The sequence below is a fragment of the Rhinoraja longicauda genome, chromosome 24 (assembly GCF_053455715.1).
Source record: "Rhinoraja longicauda isolate Sanriku21f chromosome 24, sRhiLon1.1, whole genome shotgun sequence".
In the NCBI taxonomy this organism is placed as follows: domain Eukaryota; kingdom Metazoa; phylum Chordata; class Chondrichthyes; order Rajiformes; family Arhynchobatidae; genus Rhinoraja; species Rhinoraja longicauda.
The window spans coordinates 34,955,339-34,982,837 of NC_135976.1; the positions used below are offsets into that span (position 1 = coordinate 34,955,339).

At 42.4% G+C, this 27,499-nt stretch overlaps 1 protein-coding gene across 1 annotated transcript; it reads right to left on the reverse strand.

The window, feature by feature from the left end:
* Positions 1-1,715: 1,715 nt before the first annotated feature.
* On the reverse strand, positions 1,716-22,834 carry LOC144605157 (uncharacterized). The gene is made up of 9 exons (XM_078420232.1): positions 22,735-22,834; positions 20,108-20,353; positions 17,664-17,767; positions 15,286-15,431; positions 10,390-10,494; positions 9,300-9,615; positions 8,061-8,155; positions 7,367-7,520; positions 1,716-6,813 (listed from the first exon to the last, which is right to left on the reverse strand). Exons 1-9 carry the CDS (start codon positions 22,831-22,833, stop codon positions 6,438-6,440), a joined length of 1,641 nt encoding a protein of 546 aa, XP_078276358.1. The 5' UTR covers position 22,834; the 3' UTR covers positions 1,716-6,437.
* Positions 22,835-27,499: the final 4,665 nt, after the last annotated feature.

A 27,499-nucleotide genomic window follows, 5' to 3' on the forward strand; every position in this document is an offset into this window, starting at 1 on the left:
TGTCCCATCTACACTAGTCACATCTACACGGGTCCCACCTGCCTGGCCCAGATATCCCTCCAAACCTGTCCCATCCATGTACCTGTCAAAATGTTTCTTAAATGTTGCGATAGTACCTACCTCAACTACTTCCTAGGCAGCTCATTTCATACACCCACCACCCTTGGTGTGGCAAGGTTAACCTTCAGATTCCTATTAAATCTCCCCCCCCCCCCCACCACCTTAAACCTATGTCCTCTGATTGTCAGTTCCCCTGCACTGGGCAAGAGACTCTGTGCTTCTACCCGATCTATTCCTCTCATGATTTTGTACACCTGAATAAGATCACCCCTCATCCTCCTACGCTCCAAGGATTAGATTCCTAGCCTGCTCAACCTCTCCCCATTGCTCAGACCCTCGACTCCTGGCAACATCCTCGTAAATCTTCTCTGCACCCTTTCCAGCTTAATGACATCTTTCCTATAACATGATGCCCAGAATTGAACACAGTTTTGAACAGACTATGTACCTGACACGCCTAGAACCCTCTGCTCTACAACACTACACAGACCCTACCATTCACTGTGTAGGTCCTACCCTTGTTGCTCTTCCCAAAGTGCAACACTTCACACTTCTCTATTAAATTCCATCAACCATTTCTCAGCCCACCTGGCCAACCGATCAATGCTATGGGGGGGAGAACAGAGTAAAGGACCCTACATTGCAGATTGGGGGGGGGGGGGGGGGTGGGGGGGGGGGGAGAGAGGACAAAGGGCTGCTTCTGATAGGGTGAAGACCAGTCTGTTGGCCCTCTCTGCAATTTAAAACACTTCTTTTCTCCATTTATAATTCTGTTGAGGGGTTCCTAAATGGTAAGGTCAAGAATTAAACAAGCTTTCATTCTTCTAAAAGTTCACATTTATTGTTAACATTTCCTATAATCTGGAGGTAGGATAAATAACTTTTCCAAATGGGAACAACATTTGACTGCCTAAGACTTCAACTATTGAATGTTAAAGAAGTACATATTTCACACACCACAACTTAAAATTGTAGCAAACCAGCTAAAAACTACATCTCACAGCTGCAGCACAGTGATGGGGATAAATTACCAACCTCATTGCTCCAATAACAGTAAACATTTGCCCTGCAGGTCGCAACTCTCAGATAACCACCATCTTAATTCATTAAACATATCACTCGGTTCACCATGTGACAGGCTTTTCTTACTGTATACAAAATCAACTCTACTTTTTTGGGTACTTATGAAAGTTAATTCATCTGATCATCAGCATATTAATGTATCAAATTAGATCCTGACTATTTCATCGTATACCTGACACTGAATAACTGACTAGTGAAAAAAAAGTTTGAGTATAATTACTCTCCGAACAATGCATTTCTTCTTGGTGGCTTAATATTTTTGAGAATTAGAATTCATACTTACTGAATCTATTGAAGTTAAACAGAAATGCATATCATTTGTCATGCAAAGGTGAATGTTATTCTACTGACATACATGGGAAAGTACAGAAAATAACAGAAATAAACAAAATATAAAAATATTGAGAACAAAGAACACATTTACATTGTTAACAAAATATACCAAGCATATACCACGATGGATTGAAGATAGACACTGGAGAGAAGGAATGGGTGGCGTTTCGGGTCGCGACTTTGAAGAAGGGTCTCGACCTGAAACGTCACCCATTCCTTCTCTCCAGAAATGCTGCCTGTCCCGCCAAGTTACTCCAGCATTTTATCATATCATATCATATATATACAGCCGGAAACAGGCCTTTTTCGGCCCTCCAAGTCCGTGCCGCCCAGCGATCCCCGTACATTAACACTATCCTACACCCACTAGGGACAAATTTTACATTTACCCAGCCAATTAACCTACATACCTGTACGTCTTTGGAGTGTGGGAGGAAACCGAAGATCTCGGAGAAAACCCACGCAGGTCACGGGGAGAACGTACAAACTCCTTACAGTGCAGCACCCGTAGTCAGGATCGAACCTGAGTCTCCGGCGCTGCATTCGCTGTAAAGCAGCAACTCTACCGCTGCGCTACCGTGCCGTTTGTGTCTATCTTCAGTTTAAACCAGCATCTGCAGTTCCTTCCTACACGCATCAAGATGGATTATTCTTTGAAGTCTTTTGAAGTTTAAAAAAAATGCATAAACCATGAGATAACTTGCATGTCACTTAAAATGATGATAGAAATCAAAGCCAATGGAATATTATTTTGCAACCGGCACAGTCAATGAGTGAGATCTGTATAGGAAGGCAAAAGCTTCAATGAAAACCTATTATTAAATTAAAGTTTCCCAGCACTCTCTCCAAAGTGACTATATTCTCTCCAAGTAGACAGTCAGAACTTTTTTCTCAGGATGTAGATGTCCAACGCTAAAGGGCATGGCTATAAAGGTGAGAGGGGAAAGTTTAAAGGAGATGTACAGAGCAAGTTTTTGTTTACACAGAGAATGGTTGGTCCTGCAATGCATTGCAAGGGGTGGTGGTGATGGTGGAAGCAGAAACGAAATTTGCATTTTAGAGGCTTTTAGATACGCACATGGAAGTACAAGGAATAGAGGGTTATGGATCATGGACAGACAGATCAGTTTAACTTGGCTCATGTTCAGTACAAATGTTGTGAGCAGAAGGGCCCGTTCCTGCACTGTACTGTCCGTTTTTTTCGAAGTGTGATTTATCTGGAATTAAAATCCAACACTCGCAATTTGTGAATTTTTTGAAGCACAGTGTATTTTCCTGAAATTGTATTTAAAACAAACCCCATTAAACATAAATATTATCAGAGAATATAGTTACAGTCACTGACGAGCTGACACTTGCTCTCCAGGTCCAGTCTGAAACATCCCTGCATTGCGATGAACATTATACAGTAGACTGGCAAACATTTAAATAATATGATTTTACAGGACAGCACCTCTGTAACAAAGTCATAACTGCAATCCTTCAAAAGCCAACACAAAGCAGATGGCCTTCAATTCTGTTCAGTATCTTCTGTGCCATTTTGAGATGTGTTTATTGAACAATGATGGGTTTAGTGAACTGGAATCAATATTGATAAAGAAGAAACAAATAAATGAACTACGGGTGATTTGCCTAAAGTGGTTGCGATTGGGTGGTTATGGTCCATAAGAATGAAGACAAAAGTGGGCAGACACTAGAAAGTGGAACAAAACACCGGGAGAACTCAGCTGGTCAAACAGCACAATGCAGAGTCTCAACCCAAAATGTCCGCTTACACCTGTTGCCTCCACAAATGCTGCTTGACCTGCCGAATTCTTTCAGCGTTTATTGTTCCACAAGACTGAGTTACTTTGTGAATTCATTATTTGGACAAGGGTGTAAAGGGATTAACAATGCAGTTTGTAGAGAGTAGTGACATGAATAGTATAAACGAGGAATTGTAAAAAAACTGCTGGAGTAACTCAGCGGGTCAGGTAGCATCTCTGGAGAACATGGACAAGTGATGTTTCAGGCTGGGACCCTTCTTCAGACCAAATGTAAGGGGCGAGGGGAAATAATACTAATTTGCCCAGGGGCCAAGAGCATTTTCAAGAGGTATGGATAAGAATGGGGAGAATTTACTTAAGTACCTGAAATGAATCCAGTATAACCGTTAAGATTTTTTTTAAAGAAATGTAATTTTTGCGATTTGACTTAAATCTCACATTAGCTAGGCCTTCCACCAGACACAAGGCAAGTGTGAAGTAGCAATTCTACTAGCAACACAATGGCACAACTGGAAGAGCCACTGCCTCATAGGGCCAGTGGCCCTGGTTCAATCCTGATCTGTGGAACTTGCATGTTGTCTGTCTGAACATGACGATTTCCTCTCCAGGTGCTCCAGTCTCCTCACACTTGCCAAAGACATGGGGGTTCCACAACTTGCCCCGTGATGCAATTTGCGGTCAGTTGAGGAAAATAAAATAGGTTTGAAGCTGGATGCTTAATGGTCAGCACAAACCCAGTGGCCGAAGAGCCTGCTACCTTGCTGCATCTCTATATGACCCCAATGAAACCAATTGAATTTGGCTAAATGCTGTAGAAAATGAGGCTTTAGGTTGACAGATTTTAAAACTCTAAAAGCATAACCCAAGGATGATTAGGATCATAAAACACAAAAGCTCTTTTTATAAGACCCAGACAGGCCAAAGATACTGATGAACCTACTCGAAAGATTAATTATTCATTTCAGTTGTCTGCAGGTTGCAATTGCAATCACAGCAAGGCGCAGCCAGGCTTTGGAGAGTGGACAGAGGAAATACAAATACAACAAGAGGCCCAAAAAGCTTTCATCGCAAAAACTAATATTAAAAAAGTATTTAACATTACAGTAGGATGAAACAGCAGATAGAACAGTTTCTGACAGAATGCCATCAATACAAAATTAAATACAAGACATGCAGTGGTGAGAACAACTTTCATTTCTTCATCATACTGCTAAGGAATCATTCAAGAACAGTAATGCAGGCAAAACCAAATCAAAATTTAAAACTTTAGAGATGGTGGAACAGGGCAGCAAATGTGATTATTTATTTACCAAGAGATAAATGCCAACATAAACCATTGAGCCAAATGGCCATTTTTTCTTGTAACTTCCATTTCTATGTATTCTATACATATGTCTATGTATTAACTACATTTCTACCACTATTTACTCCAACTCAATGCTTTATCATCAGCTCCAGATGTCCCAGGTCTATCACCCTCTTTCTTCCCACTACTCCTAGGCAACTTTGAACCTACTAAATATTTCACAATGAGGGATTTGCATTATTAATAGAAATCAACACCTGATCTTGAGTCCATTACCTCAACCTGACCGAGGCAGGAAAATAAGGAATTCCTGCTACAGCGAATAGAAGAACATCCAGAAATGAGAGCTAATGCAGTGACATTCAACAAGTACTTCGAGGTAACAGAGAAAGTAGACAATGGCAATAAAGATATACTTTACCGCAACTTTCAAAAAAATCTTCAGTATGATACCGCATAATGAATTAGTGAACAAAGTCAGATTGAGAAATCAAGGACAGGTAACGCGATGGATTGCTAGCTAACTTCAGGACAGAGAGAAAGAGTAATTGCAAGATGTAGAAACAAGGAACTGCAGATGCTGGTTTACACAACAGGATACAAAGTACTGGAGTAACTCAGCCGGCCAGGCAGCATTGCAAAGGTTAGCTATTCAGTGAAAGGTGGTAGGTAGTGGTGTTCCACAGGGAAAATACTTGGACTCTGCTGTTGACTATTTACATCGACAATTTAGGCTCTGGATTCAAAGACACAGTTTCTAAATCTGATTGTTATCAAGTTGATTATATATCCAATGCTGAGAAATACTACAAGAGTGCATGTGTAAACTTGGAAAATGGGAAATTTAAGTTCATACGATATAAATGTAAGTAACTACAGGCAAGTCACTTATTACCCCGAAGATACTAGTCTCTAAGTGGAGTATAGTTTTGGTCTTCAATAAAAATAGCACCGCAGCTTAGCAAGACCCTAGAGTAAAAAATCAAACAAGTGGAAGGGATTTTTTTTGATGGACGGAGGATTTAAGAGTAGTGAAGTTATGCCGAACCTGCGTTGAACCTTGTTAGACTACATTTAACGTACTATGTACAGATCTTGTTGTCACATTATTAAAAAAGGTTTGAGGCACTGGATGATTACAGAGAACATTTACAAGGTTACCAGAAAGGTGAGGGAATATATATTTATATCAGGAAAGGAAGTGTAAACTGGACCATATTTCTCACGGATAAAGGTTGAGAGGTGACCAAATGAAAAGGTTTTTTAAATTCTGAAAGACTGATATATTGGATAGAGAATATGATTTTGCCACTGAGAAAAAGCAGAACTAATGGTCAACGCGACAATAACACCAACAGGGAATTTTAAAAAGTCTTCTGTACCAAAAGAGTGGTGGGAATGAAGAACTCGCTACTGTCGGGAGAATCAGAAGTGTACAGTATAGATGCCAAGAGATTTAATAAGACAAGAAAAGATTTAAGTGAAGCATAAACACAAGCATGGTCTGATCGGGCTGAATGGCCTGCTTTCTGTGCAGTGTACACTATGCAGCTGTAAATAAACTGATCTACTGTTGGTAGAGACCTGGTACTCGACACTACCAGCCTGTATGGACATGGTGACTTAGCCGTAAAATAATTATGGAACATGTTCATGAAAATCATCAACATTAAACAATTAATCTTATAACAGAGGCATCATTGGCCGTGTGCCTTTAAAGACGATTTGAAAATCTATTCTGCTGGAATTCTGTGTAGAAGATGCTAGACTGAGTCATCACTGTAGACATATTTACAAGATATTCAGTGTGTCTATTCATTTACAAGATATTCAATGGTTTTACTATATATAACTTATTGTCCAAAATGACAAAATCAACACACATACCATCAAAACTGGTACTTTCTATCCTTGTCTTGTTTTATGCCAAAATATTTTTCTTGACTGTAATCTTGTCCTTTTCCAATATTTTCAGAATAACCATGCCAAGAATCAATATTTCTAGAAGGGTATCTCGTAGAGTCACAAGCCCTTTCTTGGCCAACGCTGTCTCTATGATCTCGGCTTCTGTCTGAGTGGTGATCTTTCCGAGGAGAATATTCACAACGGAGCCTTTGCTGGTTTTTTTGTTTCTCTTGATTATAATCCATTTTATTCTCTTGATAATGGCCATCACTGGAACATGGACTCCTGGAACGATCTCTCACAGATCCACTTCTCTCCCCAGATCTCCGATTTTCTCTGTGCCTTGAATATTCATGCTCCCTTAGTTGGAGACATAAGATGCAAACTCATTTGTACAAACAATTTACTATATTTATATGCCTGAACATTTTAGTTTAGTTTAGAGATACAGCGTAGAAACAGGTCCTTCGGCCCACCAAATCCACACCGACCAGTGATCCCCGCACACCAACACTATGCTGCACACACTAGGGATAATTTTACACTAACACCAAACCAATTTGCCTACAAACCTGTATGCCTTTGAAGCGTGGGAGGAAACCGATCTCCGAGAAAACCCTCGTGGTCACGGGGAGAACGTACAAACCCCGTACAGACAGTACCGGTAGTCGGGATCGAACCCAGGTCTCTGGTGCTGCAAGAGCTGTAAGGCAGCAACTCAACTGCTGCAACACCGTGCCGCCCTTTCTTTCTTTTCTTTCATACTTTTTCATGGCATTCATATACTTGGCAAATTACCAGCACACACATCTTTAATCACTGACTTTTACCAAGTTATGGACAATAAAATTTAGTTCAAATATCAAAACAAAATTTCATAAACAATGTATATTCTACAAGAGATATAAATTACCGTAATCCTGAGGAAACCTTTTTAGTTTCTCCGTCTGGCCGCTGATTTGCAGGACAATTTAACGTATCCGTGTAGTTGTCTTTTACAACTGATTTTGACTTTTTAACGAAAGAAACAAGCCGAAGGAGACTCCCAAAATCTTCCGAGGAGTCATCTGAAATAGGATGGAGAAAAAGTTCTCAGAAACTATTCATCGATTCATTTTTGAACAAAAAATATGGGTATGAAAACATACAATGCTTTCATTTCAAAACTTCAAGATGGAGATATTTAACAAATGCATTGTATTGAACCATAGTTTTTACTCATTACCAAAGAAGTCAGCAAACTTGCGCATATAATCCATGTTTAGTGCATTCATGATATCACAGCACTTTACAGTCAGTTTGGTTAAAGTCAGCAAACTGACTGTAAAGTGCTGTGATATCATGAATAAGCTAAACATGGTTTATACGTGCAAGTTTGTTCTTATTTAACTTGGGTCACACGCAAGTTCAGGAGTCTTCATTTCACTGCATTTAACTTAGCACTTGCACTATTATAGTGTTGATATTCCACAAGTTATAGGTTTACTGCAATCCATAATGGTGTTCTCTCTCTGACCTAATATACACATAGCATTATTTTTGTTTTCGGATCTGCAGCATCTGTAGTTTTTTGTTTTAGGTTAATATTTAGTCGATTGAGTACTTACCTTTGCTCTTGTCATTGGTGGTTAAAATAGACTCTGTTCTCTTGAATTCTTCTGTGATCACCTGGCTTTGCATTTTTACTTGAAAATCTGCTTCCCTGTGAAATAAACGGCCTTTAATTAGCAAGACTTGAGAGTTGAACTTGCAGCAGGGTAAGTGGTACAGGATCTGAAATGCTGGACTCGGTATGCAAGGTGTTTTTTGAAAATCTGCTTCCTATGAAATATCTCAAGATAGCAACTGAAATACTTACACTTATGAAAGAGAACTTGGTCTGCATAATTAACAACGTCCTAAACTTCTACAGGTCACAGGATAAATGGTGATGTGCACTGAATCACCAGGTTACAGGGCATGCAGAATTTACTGACATCTCCGTGTCCAGACAAGACTGTAGTCTAGTTGTAAAATCGTGCCACCTCACTCACATTTATGGTGGAACAGAAGGTCATTTCTCCCATGCTCTCTGTCAAAACATACACAGATGCCAGGGAGAAGAACACATGATAATTGGCAACAGGTAACAGAAATAAATCCACAAGTGGGTTCAAACTGGAACCATCACCAAGTAAGTTTTCATTCAAATTTAGATTTTCATCCGTTTTCTCAAGCTCTTTTAACACCATCATTAAAATCTTCCATAACTTGTGCAATGATTGAACTTTGGTTTAGCAACAACTGCGGGTTTCCTCCAAGTGCTCCGGTTTCCTCCTGCATCCCAAAGACGTGCAAGTTTGTAGGTTGATTGGCCTCTGTAAATTGCCCCTCATGTGTAGGATGAAAGTAGATGTGAAAGTGGGATAACACAGAACTAGTGTGAATGGGTGATCGATGGACGTCGAGGACTCAATGGGCTGAAGGGTATGTTTCCATGCTATATCCTTCAATCAAATCTGCAAAATGCTGAATCAACTATTGAAAACATGCTCCAGGTACACTTTGTGATTTACAAAATGTATTCATTTTAACAAAAGGAAAATTATAGATGAACAATTAAACGCTGCCTCAGTTGTGAAGCCCACATCCCCGAATAAACAAGACAAATATGAAAAAACAAAAGGCATTTTTGTAAATCCAATGTTTGTGCAAAAACAAAATCCACGTTACCTGAACAGAGTGACTTTGTAATTGCTTAGCAATCTTCGAAAGCACCAAAGTTCTCTATTAAATTAAATTAACTCAATTACACCAATTGTGCAGAAAAAAATCAAACTTAAATAGATAAATTTGCAAATTCTCACCTTCCCAGTATTCTGTAATCTGCAGAGTATGGATTAAACATAGCTGGGGGTTTCTGGTGATCCATAGCAGCGAGGCTGGTGATGAAAGGTGGATAGAAGGTCGCAGGAACTGTACAACTCGTTTGCAATGTCTGAATGTGTCTGCATCCACCAAGACCTAAGGCTGGGATACCAGGAGCAGAAACGCCTAGCGAAATGAAATCGTGCAACACAAAGTTTGGAGAAATGGTAGAACCAGGTTGGAGTCTCTGGTCAATGGTTGACGCCACTGGCTGCACGAAAGGTGAAAGGGTTTGGTCTTGAACTGCAGGATCGCCTGTCATTGAATAGAGATTTTAAAGTCACACCATGAAATTATGCTAGATCTGCTGTGAAATCCATTCTTTCTCAAAGAAAACATTTTGCAGAATCTAGATAAAAAGTGAACTAAATATACCCTTAAATAGTGAATATCTTTTCCCCCAGACTTTGGATAAAGAAATTTGCGAGATCTTTCTAGTGTATTAAAATGTTCCAGGTTTCAGATAAATATCATTAAACATCTCAGTTGGTCAAAACATCCAACATCCACCAATTAATCCAGCGCAATGACAAACATAGCCAATGCTGTCATTTCTTTAGTTTATGAAGAAATGAATGCATTTACCCTCAGGTACAAGTTGGACCCATTAGTGGAACTATTTAAAACCCTTCATTGAAATTAAAGCTAACAAAAGCTAAGCCATTGTTAAATAAATGGTTAAAATTTAAAATATATTATAATTCCATTTATGGTTTGAAATTGCTATTACTCATTCAAAGACAAAATGGCCAGGAATTATGGCTAATGATGGTAGGGAAAATGATTTTTATTTGAACTTTATACCATGTGTATTAACAGCATGCCAATAAAACCCGTTATAAATGCTGTTAATCAAAATAATGACCTCCAGGTAATGTGATGGAAGAAACGCACAACTTGTTAAATCCAAACCCAACAAAAAGCCCATATCTTCAAGAGAGAAGAGCAAAAAGTAATCAAAACAGATGAAAATGTTAAGGTTAGCAATGCAATGTCACACACAACAGTTGCAGGTGGGGTTAAACACACCTTGAATCGTCTCTTTTGAAGAATCAAATGCAGATTGGTTGTCATTTCCATCATAACCATCAAAAATGTCATTCTCTGCTGAATGTAACTTTGATTTTTCCATTGCTGCAAGATAAAGAATATTGTGCTGATTTAACATTTGCAGTGAACAGATGCAATGCAATAAGTTACCTGGAGAAATAAAACTAGCAATCCAAAATGAACACCACTTTCTCGTTGTAAAAACAAAGAACTGCAGATGCCAATGAATACATAAAAGGACACAGTGCTGGACTAACTCAGCAGGTCAGTCTGAAGAAGGATCTCGGCCCGAAGCATCACCGAAGCATCCATGTTCTTCAGTGATGCTGCCTGACCCGCTGAGTTACTCCAGCACATTGTGTCCTTCTGTCCACTTTCTCATTCTCTCTTTAGGCTAGTTTTCACTTAAAATACTCCATCTAAACTATGCAGAGACAAAATTCAAAGTTTACTTAAAAAATAACCCATTAATTAAGCATTTTAAACAAATTTCAATTTCATCTTGGAGCAAAGGTGGACACAAAATGCTGGAGTAGTAACTCAGCAGGACAGGCAGCATCTCTGGAGAGAAGGAATGGGTGACATATCAGGTTGAGAACCTTCTTCATCTTGGGGCAGATCTATATTAACATATAACAACTACAGCATGGAAACAGGCCTGTCCGGCCCTACCAGTCCACGCCGACCATTCTCCCTGACCTAGTCTCATCTACCTGCACTCAGACCATAACCCTCCAATCCCCTCCTATCCATATACCTATCCAATTTACTCTTAAATAATAAAATCGAGCCAGCCTCCACCACTTCCACCGGAAGCCCATTCCATACAGCCACAACCCTCTGAGTAAAGAAGTTCCCCCTCATGTTACCCCTAAACCTTTGTCCCTCAATTCTTAAGTTAGTTTCCAAAATTCTGTTTGTATGAACACAAAATGCAAAATGTGGTTTTTTTTTAAACTATACTCATTCTTTAAAAAAAATTGGTACAAAAAAATGAAGGCAATAGGCAGTTCCAGATATTCAATGGGCCCAATCTCACAGGGCTTTGATTAGACATGGAGATGGTATAGGGTGGGTTAGAGGGTCGAGACTTGCCAGCTCTGAAAGCCATTCTCTGCCTCCAGGGGCTGCCTGTGCTCAGATAGACTCTACGCTGCACACAAAGTGGGAGCTTGCACACAACTCTGCCAGGTTCCTCCCTGAAACAAACAACGTGGTACAGGAGCACTTGGCCAGCAATTTAAGGACAATACTCTCACCACTAACATTTACTATTTTTTCCTGGGTAATGCGTCCTCATGTCTCACTGAATCATTTTTCCAATCTAGCACCCCTTACCTTTGACCTCTTTATCCAATGCTATTTACAGCACAGATGTGTTGTGGTAAATGTTTATCAACTGGTCTCCTACTCCCCTAGGCAATGCTTGTTTTCAAGACCAAAACCAAACAGCTTCGATAAAAGCACTTCCCCATTCTGGTTATGTTTACTACCTTTATACAAATCCACCTTAATGTAATTTGACTGCTCCAATTTATTGCCCTAAACTTGCTCCAATCCTTCATCGATTGTTTAAATAGTCTGTTAAGGAGAGAATATTGACAATTTTCACTTTTACTCCTTAACAGGACTCTATTTAAATCTAATCCTTACCCTCGTTGTTATGACAGAATAATGTCACTCCTTGCTCATGCTATTTTTCTCACTCACACAATATTCCTAGTTGTTAAGCTTCACAGAGGTAAAATTCACCATCCTATTTAAATTTAAGGCAGGTCGTAGAGCGGCACAGTGGCGCAGCTGGTAGAGCTGCTGCCTCACAGCACCAGAGACCAAGTTTGATCCTGACCTCAGGTGCTGCCTGTCTGGAGTTTGCATGTTCTCCCTGTGAATGCGGGGTTCCCTACTGATTCTCCGGTTTCCTCCCACATTCCAAAGACATGTGCATTTGTTGATTCATTTGCCTCTGTAAATTACTCCCAGTATGCAGGGTGCGAATGAGAACGTGGGATGACATAGAACTATTGTGATTGGGTGATTGATGATCAGCGTGAACTCTATGGGCCGAAGAGCCTGTTTCCATGCTGTATCTCGAAAAGCACCCCTTTACAATTATTACCACTTCCAGATGTTTTGCAAGTTAAAGACATACAAATATAGTGCTCAGGTTAATGGACCGATATCCTGAGAGCTGCATCAGAGAGTGAGAATCCCATCATAGCAGTTCACAAATTATAGGAGTAGAATTAGGCCATTCAGCCCATCGAGTCCACTCCGCCATTCAATCATGGCTGATCTCAGCCACCTAATCCCATTTTCCGGCCTTCTCCCCATAACCTTTGTCACCCCTTCTAATCAAGAACTTGTTTATCTCTGCCTTAAAAATATCCACTGACTTGGCCTCCACAGCCCTCTGTGGCAATGAGTTCCACAGATTAACCACCCTCTGACTAAAGAAGTTCCTCCTCACCTTTTTTAAAAGAGCGCCCTTTAATTTTGAGGTTATGACCTCTGGTCCTAGAGTCTCCCACCAGTGGAAACATCCTCTCCACATCCACTCTATCTATGCCTTTCATTATTCTAACCTGGAATTTGGGGAACTGAAAGGAATAAATTTGGAATAAAAACTAATAGTCATAGTTTCATCTAGTCATTGTATGAAACTACCATTGTCATAAAACCCCATTCCCCAGGGTCTTCTCTCCTGTTCTATGTCTGGCCAGTGCAACTCCACAACTCCTTTAAACTTCGACCCTCTCACCTTACATTAATCAGTCAATATTGCTCTCAGCTTTCATAGCTTAATGTGTTCAAAGCCAGCGTTAAGTTACAAACAGGAGCAATCAAGGGTCCTTGATTGGACCCAGGGAATCAAGGAACAAGTGAGGGACATGGTTCGCGGGACAACCAAAAATGGAGGCGACGGCTGCTTCGGGCCTTAGTGGCAAGTTGCAGCTGGGACTGTAAAATTGCGCATGTTGCAAATTGACTCATGGGCGGTTCTGTACATTCTGTACTGACCGGAGCGATTGTGCTTATGTACAGGACGGTCTTGCTGAGATGTACGCAAAAAATGTATTTTACTCTACCTGGTACATTTGACAATAAAGAAACCATTGAAAGGGCAGGAATCAGGAGTTAATCTATCTTAATGTTTCACATTATTTGGGATTTATAGAATAAACTGTAAAATTTTAGTCCATTAGTACCCAGGCATGGTCCCGTTGGGTCCAAACCTCTCCTGCGGGCCCAGCAACCCTCCGTCCAAACCTCTCCTGCGGGCCCAGCAACCCTCCCATACTCACTCACTCCACCCCCTTAAAACCCCCCCAGGGCTGGGGGCAGGCGAGGGGAGAGAGGAAAGAGGAGAGGGAGCCACTCACCCCAGCCCCGGGGCGGCGTCCAGAGCGACCCGTGGACCCGTTGGGTTTAAACCTCTCCTGCAACGGCAGCTGGACGGCGATGGCCGTTGCTTTGAGCGGGAAGAACCCCAAGCGGACAACCAGCACGCTTTGAGCACACGGTGGCCATCTTACGCAAGTATTAGATCTACAGGCCCCAACTGCGCTGGCGCGGACCCGTTGGGTTCCCATTGTGATGTCGAACACGGAGGTATTACTGCGCAGGCACGGCTGACAGGCTTGGCAAGTGGAAAAGGGATTTATTAAAGTTCTGACATTGTGATAAAGTATTACATAGTAAGACACCTCAGTGCTTCATACATTAAGTTCTGATGGAGCAGTGTACCTGATATAGGCAAACATAACAAGCATTCTATATTCCAAACAAATGTCCCAAACTTCTGCGGAGGTTTAGTTTAGTTCAGAGATACGGCATGGAAATGGGCCTTTCGGCCCACTAGTTCTATCCGACACACTAGGGACAATATACGGAAGCCAATTAATCTGCATATCTTCGGAATATGGGAGGAAACTGGAGCACCCGGAGAAAGTTCACACAGTCACAGGGAGAACTTCTGCTGCTGTAAGGCAGGAACGCTACTGCTGCGCCACTGTGAAGACTAAAGAAGTTTGGTACGTCTCAACCGACTCTTATCAACTTCTACAATTGCACCGTAGAAAGAATCCTATGAAAATGCATCTTGATTTGGCAACAGCTCTGACCAAAAACGCAAGAAATTTCAGAATTGTGGCTGTAACCCAGACAAACACACAAACCAATCTCCCTCTCCACCAACACATTATATTGCATTGGAAATGCATCAAACCTAATCAATGACCATTTACAGCCCAGTCACTTTCACTTCTCATTCTCCCATGTGTCACAAGATACAAAACTTGAAAGCACATACCACCAAATTCAGGATCAGCTTCTTCCTCGCTGTTATTAGAGTACGAAAGCACTCTCACATAAGCCAAGGATGTAGTCATGATATTCCAACCTATCTCAGTGGCCCTTGTACTTTTTAAGAGATCTGTACTTTCGCCGTAGCCATATTACTATGCCAGTGTAAAATTATATTCTGCTCTGTGGCATTTTTTGCTTTGTGCTACCTGTGTACTTGCGTGGGACTTGATAGTACTTAATGTTTGAAACTGCTCTTGTGTGTCCCCTCAACCGCCAATGCACCAGAGGAAACATCCAAGTCTCCCTACAGCCAACATTCGGTGGTGCAGGCAATATCCTGGCAAACCTCATCTGCACCCCTTCCAAATCCTCCACTTCCCCTCTGCCATGCGATAACCAGGAACCTCACCCAACACTCCAAGTTTGCTGAGAACAGAATTCCATGGCCATTAAGACATACTGGTAAAGCTGCCTCCCCAGTTCACGTAAAAGATCTATGAAATATGGAATGGAATCCTGTTTGGTCCAGTTTCCCCTCAAACAACCAAAAGTGATTTCTCAACTCACCGTTTATGAACTGTTTTTCAAAATACTGCCGATTTGGTTTGTTAAAGCGCCGAACATCAGGAACCCTCCCGTGAACCTTTTTCTTTGGAAGCATTTCCAACAATCTCTTGATATCCCAATCCGCAGACAAATCCACTCTGGCAAATCTAAAAAGAAAGTGATTATTTTTAATGGAGAAACAAAGAAATGCAGATGCTAGCTAATACACAAAAGGACAGCATCTCTGGAGAACCTGGACAGGTGATGTTTCAGGTCGAGAATATAAAGGACAGTAAAAGCTTCTTTAGGTATGTTAAGAAAAAAAGATTAGTAGAGGCAAATGTGGGTCCCTTGAAGGCAGAAACGGGTGAAATTATTATTGGTAACAAGGAAATGGCAGAAGAGTTGATCAGGTACTTCGGATCTGTCTTCACTAAAGATACAAACAATCTCCCAGATGTACTAGTGGACAGAGGATCAAGGGAGACAGAGGAACTGAAATAAATTTGCATTAGGCGAGAAATGGTATTGGGTCGACTCATGGGACTGAAGGCTGATAAATCCCCAGGGCCTGATGGTCTACATCCCAGAGTACTCAAGGAGGTGGATCTAGAAATCGTGGACGCATTGGTGATCATTTTCCAATGTTCAATAGATTCAGGATCAGTTCCTGTGGATTGGAGGGTAGCTAATGTATCCCATTTTTCAAGATAGGAGCGAGAGAGAGAAAACGGGGACTAATAGACCAGTTAGCCTGACATCGGTGGTGGGAAAGATGCTGGGGTCAATTATTAAAGAGGTAATAACGGCGCATTTGGAGAGCGGTAAAAGAATTGTTCCAGGTCAGCTTGGATTTATGAAGGGGAAATCCTGCTTGACTAATCTTCTGGAATGTTTTGAGGATGTGACAAGTAAAATGGATGAAGGAGAGCCAGTGGATGTAGTGTATCTAGACGGGTCCTTTTCAGAATGGGCGGCAGTGGAGAGTGGAGTGCCGCAAAGCTCGGTGCTGGGGCCGCAATTACATAATATATTAATGATTTGGATGATGGAATTAGAAGTAACACTAGCAAGTTTGCGGGTGACACAAAGCTGGGTGGCAGTGTGAACCGCGAAGAGGATGTTAGGAGGTTGCAGGGTGACCTGGACAGGTTGACTGAGTGGGCAAATGCATGGCAGAAGCAGTATAATGTGGATAAATGTGAGGTTATCCACTTTGGCGGCAAAAATAAGGAGGCAGATTATTATCTCAATGGTGTCAGATTAGGTAAAGGGGAAGTGCAACGAGACCTTGGTGTCCTTGTACACCAGTCACTGAAAGCGTGCAGGTACAGCAGGCAGTGAAGAAAGCTAATGGCATGTTGGCCTTCATAACAAGAGGATTTGAATACAGGAGCAAAGAAGTCCTTCTGCAGTTGTATAGGGCCCTGGTGAGACCACATCTGGAGTATTGTGTGCAGTTTTGGTCTCCTAATTTGAGGAAGGACCTCCTTGCTATTGAGACAGTGCAGTGTAGGTTCACGGGGTTAATCCCTGGGATGGAGGGACTGTCATATGAGGAAAGATTGGAAAGACTAGGCTTGTATTCACTGGAGTTTAGAAGGATGAGAGGGTATCTTATAGAGACACTAGACCAAGTGGACCCGTTCGGCCCAAACCTCTCCTGCATTGGTGCAGCACCCTTTCCTCCCCACTCCCCCCTCTCACCGCCCCAGGAAATAGATTTAAACTTTAATATGTGAATAACTATAAAAAAATAACACCGATTTCAATGAAACCTCTTCCATTAGCACCAAAGGGACGACGGTAAGGTGGGCCTAAAATTGTTGTGCTATCTTGGCCGTTTTGACTGTAGTTTAGGAACAAACAAACAAGAGTTTTAGTACATAGATATAAAATTATAAAAGGACTAGACAAGCTAGATGCAGGAAAAATGTTCCCAATGTTGGGAGAGTCCAGAACCAGGGGATACAGTCTAAGAATAAAGGGGAGGCCATTTAAAACCGAGGTAAGAAGGAACTTTTTCACCCAGAGAGTTGTGAATTTGTGGAATTCTCTGCCATAGAAGGCTATGGAGGGCAATTCACTGGATGAATTTAAAAGAGAGTTAGATAGAGCTCTATGGGCAAGTGGAATCAAGGGGTATGGGGAGAAGGCAGGCACAGGTTAGTGATTGTAGATGTATCAGCCATGATCACAATAAATGGCGGTGCTGGCTCAAAGGGCCAAATGGCCTCCTCCTGCACCTATTTTCAATGTCTCTATGTCTATGAGACCCTTGTTATTTTTTATAATCCTATTACAAACCTCTTAAATGCAGACCAATGTTTTATTTGATATGGGTACAAAGTAAACGTGCAAGGTTAATGCTAAGCACTTTTGTACAAGTTCTCACTTACCCTTTCGATTGACCACTTTTTGGAACTTCATAAAATCTGATTTGATCAACATTAAATATTCCAGCAGAGCGAATGCTGCTTGCCAGGTCATCTGCAGTCGTCCACTGTAAGAAATCATCGTACAAATACAATCAGAAAATAACACAAGCTTTTTGTCGTTAAACTAACTCGCTCTTCATTCTCCCTGCACATGCACAGCTTTCTGAAATTATTAGCAGCTCATCTTCCCTGTCAAAGTTACATTTTTAAATTACTATTGCAAGCAGTGCAAATCTACTTCCACAAAAAAAAATCAAACAAAAATCAAAATAAGCACAAAGAAATGTCAAAACACTCATAACTGTCAGTCATCATTATTTCAAGAGACTTCTCAGAACAACTGATCTTTATAAGTTTCCTTTATGGGCGCTAACGTTATGGATAACTATTTGCATACCTTGGGTATTCAAGCAAAGAATTTCACTGTAGCTTGTCACATGACATTAAAGTATTCAATTCAATTATTAGCCCTACTGGCACAGCTGTTGGAAGTAAAACCAAGAAAGTGTGGCAGTCTGGCTGGTGAAAGGGAGGGGCTCCAGATGTGAGAGTAATGTCGGGGACACTGCACCCCCACGCTCCCCAACGCACTTCTAGCAAACTTTCAATCAAGAATACGGTTGCTTTTGCAAAGAGAAACGCTGTGTCCTTTGTTTCACATAAGTGTGGCTCACCCCTGACTCAACCGACCCTGCTATACAACCCGAGGGTTTCTCCGAAGATACAAAAAGCTGGAGTAACTCAGCGGGACAGGCAGCGTATCTGGAGAAGGAATGGGTGACGTTTCAGGTCGAGACATTTTTCTTCATTATCCTCTGGACCGTACAGAATCCGCAGGCAAAAGGAAGGGTGGCAAGTTTTGATATTTGGTCAATGCTTCGCGGCACACAGATGTGATGGTCATAAGTAATTCTGCTTACCTATACCTTTATATAAAATGTTGCACAACATCCCAAGCCAACACCAAGGTGGCACTGGACAAATTATACTCGGTTATCAATTCTCTTGAGAAACAAACCCCGATGCCATGTTCATCATGGCCGTCAACTTCAATCAGGTTCACTTCAGGAAGCCCATTCCTTCTGTCCAGAGATGCTGCCTGTCCGGCTGAGTTACTCCAACATTTTGTGTCTAACTTCAGGAAGATGCTCCCCAACCACCATCAACATGTCTCCTGTCCCACAAAGGGTGTTAGCACTCTGGACAACCTCTACACCACCACCATCTACGCCCCTCTCTTCATCCCTGGCCCTCACTTCTGACCATCTGTTGGCTCTACTCCTACCAGCTTACAGCATGAGAATGGCGTCATCAAGCTTCATCAAGAAATGCACTGGACTGCGTTCAATTAGCAGTTCAGCTCCAAATCATGGTGAATTCACACAGATATTAGCAGGTTGAAAATTTTGCACAAACTGTTACTGAACTATCGCTAAAAATGTTGTCCACTACTAAATACCTCTTTAACACACTTCCCATGGCATCAAAGAAAAATTAGGAATTTTTTCTAAACAAAATTACTGTTGCAACTGCTGAGCTTCCCATTGACTAGTGAGACAATTATCAGCAAAATACTTGAAACAGTTTATCTGTCTCAACTGATCCCATTTGCAGGATCTGCCTCAAGCATATACAAACTTACTCCCACTGAAAGGTTGACCATCTAACCATTCCTGGGCAAAGCTAGCCAGTGTTGCAAATGATTCAGGTGATGTCACACTACCTCGCACAAATCCCATTGCTGTCATCGCCATCCCATCCGACTAAACATATCTTCCCTCTCTCCGACCCCTGCAAAGAGCCTTAAAAACAATTTAGTCCATTCGAACAATTATCAAATTGACAACTTTCTTCATAGAGTAGCTTATTTTACTCCCAATTAAAGTAGCTACGTGCAGGCCACTGTTGCCCCAACTCACCAGAAAAAACATTGATAAGAAAAAAGACATCATGCCGACGTAACTCAACAGGTCAGGCAACATTTCTGACTTGCCTGACTTGCTGAGTTACTTCAGCATGTAGTGCCTTTTTTTGGAAACCAGCATCAGCAGTTCCTTGTGAAAACATTAATGAGCCCTAAACTCTTAAGTCTTAACTGTCTGGGTCTCCCAAATGCTGTACTGGATGCAGACCACAACAAGGCAGGTACCCATGCTAAAGTTTTCAAAGCTATTCTTGAATGTAAATTAAGTTTTCAAAGTAGCGATTTCTTTAATTTCCACCTTCCCACAGCACTAAGCCAAAATTGGTTCTATTGAGTTTCCTCATGCTAAGCATAGCTGACCAGGGAGCAAGCAGAAATATACCAATGCCACACTGTCAGCTCACCAAGCAGGCTGCGTTTAATGATACATCATCATATTACATCACCACACAAGCATCAAAATCATAGTGAATATGCTCACCCATGTCAGATTACCAATCAGCAAAATCTTCTTCTCAGAAAGTGCAACTTGATTCTGGCTTGTATATTTAGGTGGAGTTGCTTTCCTTGGATGAGTAGTAGTTAAAGTAATATTATTTGATGAGTAGTTTGGCCGGAGATTACAAATGTTTGTATTAGGTTTGATCCCATTATTTAAAGGCACTCCTATTATATCATTGATTAAATCATCATACAAATCCATCTGGCTCTGATTTTCATTTTTTGGCTGTGGAAAAAAAAATACAATGGTGAACACTTCACATTTAACGTCACAAGTTGCAGCAAAGAACTCCATAATACATATGCCCGTGTTTAGAATGTTCTATCATAAAAGGACCCTGATTGTTTCACTGTCATCACTCTGTTTTTATACAAAGTTTGCTCCATTCCACTGCTTCATATCATCTACTAATGGAACCGATAAGGAAAATACCTTTACGGTATGCATTTTGTTTTAGTAGTTCAGTTATGTAGTGATTATATAAACATACATCAATACACTCAAATATCACTGTGAGGTGCCTTAGTACATGCCTGAAAAAAACCCCATCTATACCATCTCATAAGTATCAGTGAACGGGGAAAAAATAACTTTCTTGTGCCTCTCGATTAACAGGCTGTTGTCCTGCAATCAATATTTTTAACATTCCAACTCAAAGTGTAGGAAGGAACTTTAACAAGAGTTAGATATCGCTCTTAGGGCTAACGGAATCATGGGATATGGGGAGAAAGCAGGAACGGGGTACAGATTTTGTATGGTCACCCATGTTCATAGTGCTGGCTCGAAAGGCCTAATGGCCTACTCCTGCACCTATTTTCTATGTTTCTATGTAACTGCAGACGCTGGTTTAAATCGAAGATGAACACAACATGCTGGAGTAACTCAGTGGGACAAGCAGCATTTCTGGAGAGAAGGAATTCCAACTCAAAGGTTATTTTGAAGAATAGGATAAAATAAAATCTTTAATTTTGTCATGAGTAGCAAGTAACTCCATTTGCTGGCAACTTCAAAAAACATTGCCAACAGAAATGTAACAAACTGAGGGAGATCCCCCAGCAGTTGTGATATCACCAAGCTGATGAGTAGGCAATCACAATGAAGAATTCATAGAGTTTGCAAATTGGGGGAGGAGGACTTTTTTTTAAAACTTGGCTTTTACAAAATGCCAATTTCAAAGCTGAAACAAACACACGACTGCAGAAAATACAAAGTGCCAGAGTATCTCAGCATGGAGCGATGTGGAAAGGCAATGTTTTGGGTCAGGACCCTTCTTCAGACTAATTGTAGTGGGGGGAAGAAAGCTGGAAAGATACAGGTGAGGTGGATTTATTAGCAGATGGGTAGAATAAATGACAAAGGCTAGAGGGTACTTATGAATAAGTTAGCATCCACTTGAAATAGCCCCTTTCTATACATCCTTCCCACATGTTAGAAATTATCTTTTGATGTATTTAGTTGTGGACAATAAAGTTGAGACTATTTGGGTAATAGGACCAGAGTTCTCTAAGTAGTAATCACATGCTACTACATTAAAAGCTCACTTATGCAATAATCAGTGGGTATTTATCTTGATTTTTAAATGATTGTTTTGAAATGGAGCAGTTCTGAATCATTAACTGTTTCTCATTGCACCTTCCCAGCCCAGAGTTTCCAGCATTTGTTTGAATTGTGGAATAGCATTACACTGCAGGGTTCCAATTGATCACATCTCTCCCTTACATTAGTTTAATATTTGTAGAATTACTTCCTATTCAGTTATTTAAGAAATAAGTCAGTAGAAGTCGTGATACAAATCAGGAACACTGAGAACAGCATTTAAAGCCCATTAAAAAGTGCTCAAGCAAAAGAGAACTGCTGGAGGAACGCAGCAGGTTGAACATATGGGGCGGGGGAAGAGGGAGACACGATCGACAGTTGAGTCACGATGCGGGGTCTTGACCTGAAATGTGGAGTTATTTTCTCCTCCCACAGATGCAGCTCGACCCACCGAGTTCCTGCAGTAGGTTGTTTGTTGCTCCAGATTCTACCACCTTCAGTCTCTCGATCAAAACACAAAGTGATGGAGGAACTCAGCGGGTCGGGCAGCATCTGTGGAGGGAATTGACAGACTACACATCGCTTTTTATCTTCTAAAACAAAACATTCTGAAGGAACCCGACCCAAAACATCGTCTGACCGTTCCATCTACAGATGCTGCCTGACCCGCTGAGTTCTCCAGCACTTTGTTTTCATCAAGATTCCAGCATCCGCAGTTTTTTGTATCTCTAAAAGTACCGAACGGTTAATTAAATGTTTACAGCCCAACCTTTAGATTGTGCAGAATGTTTGCCCACAGAATGCTATGTGTAAAAAGGAAAACCTTGAGAAATCAGTGAGGAGCGAGTGTGCTTGAGGGGCGGATTTTTATCCTGGGTGGTTGTCCTGGGTTATCTGGGCGGCGACAGCTCAGACAGTTCCTCCGACACCGGGCGGCTGGGTCTGGGACCCAGGTTCCCACCCTCGGCCCAGTCCAGCCCCACGGCCACGGCACCCACAGTTACAACCCGAAGCCGGATTTCTCCACCACGCTAGGCATCTCCCCGGGTGGCCCGCCGGCGCCGAGGTACCTGCTCGGAGCTGGCGACCTCCGCGCTGTCCGCATCCAGCAAGTCGCGCAGCACCTGGCCGGCCATGTTCGTGCGCACCGCCATTTTACCACAACCCATGGTGCCGCGCGGGCGCGGCGCCCCGCCCCCGGCTGCGCCCCCTGTGGCGCCCAGCGGCACTGCAGCCGCCCGACAACTGGTCTTGTTCAACTCAGCACCTCTGGATAGGAGTGGGTGACGTTTCGGGTCGAGACCCTTCTTCAGACACTCCCCGCCTCCTTATTCTCAACAACTTCTCCGTCGACTCCTCTCACTTCGTCCAAATCCAGGCGCATGCCATGGACACTCATATGGGCCTCAGCAATGCCTGCCTCTTTGTAGGGTACGTCAAACAATCCCTGTTCCAAGCCTACACTGGCCCTATTCCCGAACTCTATCTCCGCTTACAAAAAAAGAAGGGTCTCGACCCGAAACGTCACCCATTCCTTCTATCCAGATATGGATGCTGCCTGTCCCGCTCAGTTACTCCAGCTTTTTGTGTCTTTATTGGGTTTAAACCAGCATCTGCAGTTTTTTCCTGCACAAGAGTCCAGCTTACACCCCAGCAGTATGCATATTGACTTCTCTAGCTTCAAATAACCCTTGTTTTCCCTCTTTCTCCATCCCTCCCCCTTCCCCGTTCTCCCACCAGTCAGACTGTCCCCCTGATTATATTATATCTGTTTGCTTTGTCACCTACTCCTAGCAAATTTGCAGATGATACTAAGTTGGGGGGTAGTGTGAATTGTGAGGAAGATGCAATAAGGCTGCAGGGTGACCTGGACAGGTTGTGTGAGTGGGCGGATACATGGCAGATGCAGTTTAATGTAGATAAGTGTGAGGTTATTCACTTTGGAAGTAAGAATAGAAAGGCAGATTATTATCTGAATGGTGTCAAGTTAGGAGGAGGGGGAGTTCAACGAGATCTGGGTGTCCTAGTGCATCAGTCAATGAAAGGAAGCATGCAGGTTCAGCAGGCAGTGAAGAAAGCCAATGGAATGTTGGCCTTCGTAACAAGAGGAGTTGAGTATAGGAGCAAAGAGGTCCTTCTACAGTTGTACCGGGCCCTGGTGAGACCGCACCTGGAGTACTGTGTGCAGTTTTGGTCTCCAAATTTGAGGAAGGATATTCTTGCTATGGAGGGCGTGCAGCGTAGGTTCACTAGATTAATTCCCGGAATGGCGGGACTGTCGTATGTTGAAAGGCTGGAGCGATTGGGCTTGTATACACTGGAATTTAGAAGGATGAGGGGGGATCTTATTGAAACATATAAGATAATTAGGGGATTGGACACATTAGAGGCAGATAACATGTTCCCAATGTTGGGGGAGTCCAGAACAAGGGGCCACAGTTTGAGAATAAGGGGTAGGCCATTTAGAACGGAGATGAGGAAGAACTTTTTCAGTCAGAGGGTGGTGACGGTGTGGAATTCTCTGCCTCAGAAGGCAGTGGAGGCCAGTTCGTTGGATGCTTTCAAGAGAGAGCTGGATAGAGCTCTTAAGGATAGCGGAGTGAGGGGGTATGGGGAGAAGGCAGGAACGGGGTACTGATTGATAGTGATCAGCCATGATCGCATTGAATGGCGGTGCTGGCTCGAAGGGCTGAATGGCCTACTCCTGCACCTATTGTCTATTGTCTATTGTCTAACAATGATCTAGTCTACATTTTCCCTGAACTTCATCTCCTCTCCAGAGATGCTGCCTGCGTTACTCCAGCTTTTTGTGTCTATCTGCATCTGTTTAGATGTCTCGTTAACACAATTTACACTTATTATCTCTGTGTCTCCTCCTCTGACTCTCCGTCTGAAGAAGGGTCTCAACCTGAAATATCACCCATTCCTTCTATCCAGAGATGCTGCCTGTCCCACTGAGTTACTCCAGCATTTTGTGTCTATCTAGTTTAGTTTGGAGATACAGTGCAGAAACAGGTTACTCGGCCCACCTTGTCCGTGCCGACTGGCGATCTCTGTACACTGGCACTATCCTACACACACTAGGGACAGTTTGCAATTTTCCCAAGCCAATTAACCTACAAACCTGTGCGTCTTTGGAGTGTGGGAGGAAACCAGAGTACCTGGAGAAAACCCACGCGGTCACAGGGAAAAGGTACAAACTGCTTACAGACTGCACCTGTCATCAGGATCGATTCGGGTCTCTGGCGCTGTAAGGTAACAACTCTACTGCTGCGCCACCATCAAGTGTGGTTTATTGTCATATGTCCCAAACAGAACAATGAAATTCTTACTTACAACAGCATAACAGAATATGTAAACATAGTACTCTGTAAACAATATAATGAAAAAGTTCAGTATTTATATGCATACATACACTCACGTATATATATACACATATACATACATGCATATGTACATATACACACACATATATATAAACAAAATACTTGGAGTAAACCCACGTGCACACAAGAACGTAAACTCCTGACACCTCTGAATATCAGGATTGACCTGAGTTACTGAAGCTTTGAAGTCCAGCACTATCTGCTGTGCCAACAAACCTTTCAGTACTCCATGGGTGAATTTTTTATTTCTTGGTTCCCTTGAACCACCCCCCCCAATTTTATTTTCATCATGCCTAGTCCCCTTATCACTTTGAGAACCCAAATTAAATTTCTCATTTGTCTCCAAAAGCAAAAAGATAGATAGATGGATGGATGGGTGGATTGAGGGACGGGACGGACGGGACACAGACGGGACACAGACGGGACGGGACGGGACGGGACGGGACGGGACACAGACGGGACGGGACGGGACGGGACGGGACGGACAGACAGACAGAGAAAGAGAGAAAGACATAGATAAAAACCAGAAAAGCCTGGAAATCATAAGGTCATAAGGAATAGTAGAATTAGGCCATTCAGTCCATCAAGTCTACTCCGCCATTCAATCAGGCTGATCTACTTCTCCCTCCTAACCCCATTCTCCTGCCTTCTCCCCATAACCTCTGACACCTGTACTAATCAAAAATCTATCTATCTCTGCCTTAAAAATATCCACTGACTTTGCCTCTACAGCCCTCTGTGGCAAAGAATTCCACAGATTCACCACCCTTTAAAGAAATTTCTCCTCATCTTCCTAAAAGAATGCCCCTTAATTCTCAGGCTATGACCTCTCGTCCTGGACTCTCCCACTAGTGGAAACATCCTCTCCACGTCCACTCTATCCAAGCCTTTCATTATTCCGTATGTTTCAATGAGGTCCCCCCTCATTCTTTTAAACTCCAGTGAGTACTGGCCCAGTGCCGACAAACACTCATCATAGGTTAACTAACTCATTCATTCGTGAATTCACTCTTGTAAACCTCCTCTGGACCTTTGCTATTGAGGGCGTGCAGCCTATTGAGGGGTTAACCTAGGTTTACTAGGTTAATTCCCGGAATGGCGGGACTGTCATATGTTGAAAGACTGGAGCGACTAGGCTTGTGTACACTGGAATTTAGAAGGATAAATTCCTTTAGAAGGATAGAGGAGATCTTATCGAAACGTATAAGATTATTAAGGGGTTGGACACGTTAGAGGCAGGAAACATGTTCCCAATGTTGGGGGAGTCCAGAACAAGGGGCCACAGTTTAAGAATAAGGGGTAGGCCATTTAGAACTGAGATGAGGAAAAACTTTTTCAGTCAGAGAGTTCAAAAGAATGAGAGGCGATCTTATTGAAACGTATAAGATCGTGAGGGGCCTTGATCGGGTGGATGCGCTAAAGATGTTTCCGATGATCGGGGAGACCAGAACTAGGGGGCATAGTCTTAAAATAAGAGGGGGCTCTTTTAAAACTGAGATGCGGAGAAACTTCTGCACTCAGAGGGTGGTTAGTCTGTGGAATTCGCTGCCTCAGGGAGCTGTGGATGCAGGAACTTTAAATAAATTAAAAACAGAAATAGATTGTTTTTTAATAGACAAGGGAATTAGGGGTTACGGGGAGCGGGCAGGGAAGTGGACATGAGCTATGGTTAGTATAGTAAGACCTGAGTAATCTCCTGGACAAGTTTCGATCGCCTAGTTTGGGGTCGGAGAGGAATTTCCCAGTTTTTTTTCCCAAGTTGGCCTGGGTTTTTATCCGGTTTTTCGCCTCTCCCAGGAGATCACACGGTTCTTTTGGGTGGGAAGAAGGGCGATAGTGGGAAGGGGGTTGGGGTAGGATCAGCCATGATCGGATTGAATGGCGGAGCGGGCTCGGGGGGCCGGTTGGCCTACTTCTGCTCCTATTTTCTTGTGTTCTTGTGAATCTGTGGAATTCTCTGCCTCAGAAGGCAGTGGAGGCCAATTCTCTGAATGCAGTCAAGAGAGAGCTTGATAGAGCTCTTAAGGATAGCGGAGTCAGGGGGTATGGGGAGAAGGCAGGAACGGGGTACTGATTGAGAATGATCAGCCATGATCACATTGAATGGCGGTGCTGGCTCGAAGGGCCAAATGGCCTCCTCCTGCACTTATTGTCTATTGTCTATTGACTCCATACTTTGTCACACTATATTCCATCTGCCACTTCCCTGCCCACTCTCTCAACCTGTCCAAGTCCTTCTCAGAGTCCCTGCTTTCTCTACCCTACCTGCCCTTCCACCTATTTTTGTATAATCCATAAACTTGGCCACAAAGCCTTCAATCCCCTCGTCCAAATCAATGATGGAAATGGGGGGGTACGCAGGGGGACAGCATTCCCCTAGTTTTCAATTTCCAGCTCGGGTTTAATGAGTACTGCAGAAAGATTCGAGTCGTTTATCACTTTATTCAAC

Bases quoted from the DNA above. Each gene is read 5' to 3' on its own strand.
- LOC144605157 (XM_078420232.1), bottom strand. From the start codon at position 22,833: ATGGGTTGTGGTAAAATGGCGGTGCGCACGAACATGGCCGGCCAGGTG. The intron at 20,354-22,734 runs GTACCTCGGCGC...TTTTTTCCACAG, and splicing joins AGGTCGCCAGCTCCGAGCAG to CCAAAAAATGAAAATCAGAG. The intron at 7,521-8,060 runs GTAAGTACTCAA...ATCCTATTTCAG, and splicing joins CACCAATGACAAGAGCAAAG to ATGACTCCTCGGAAGATTTT.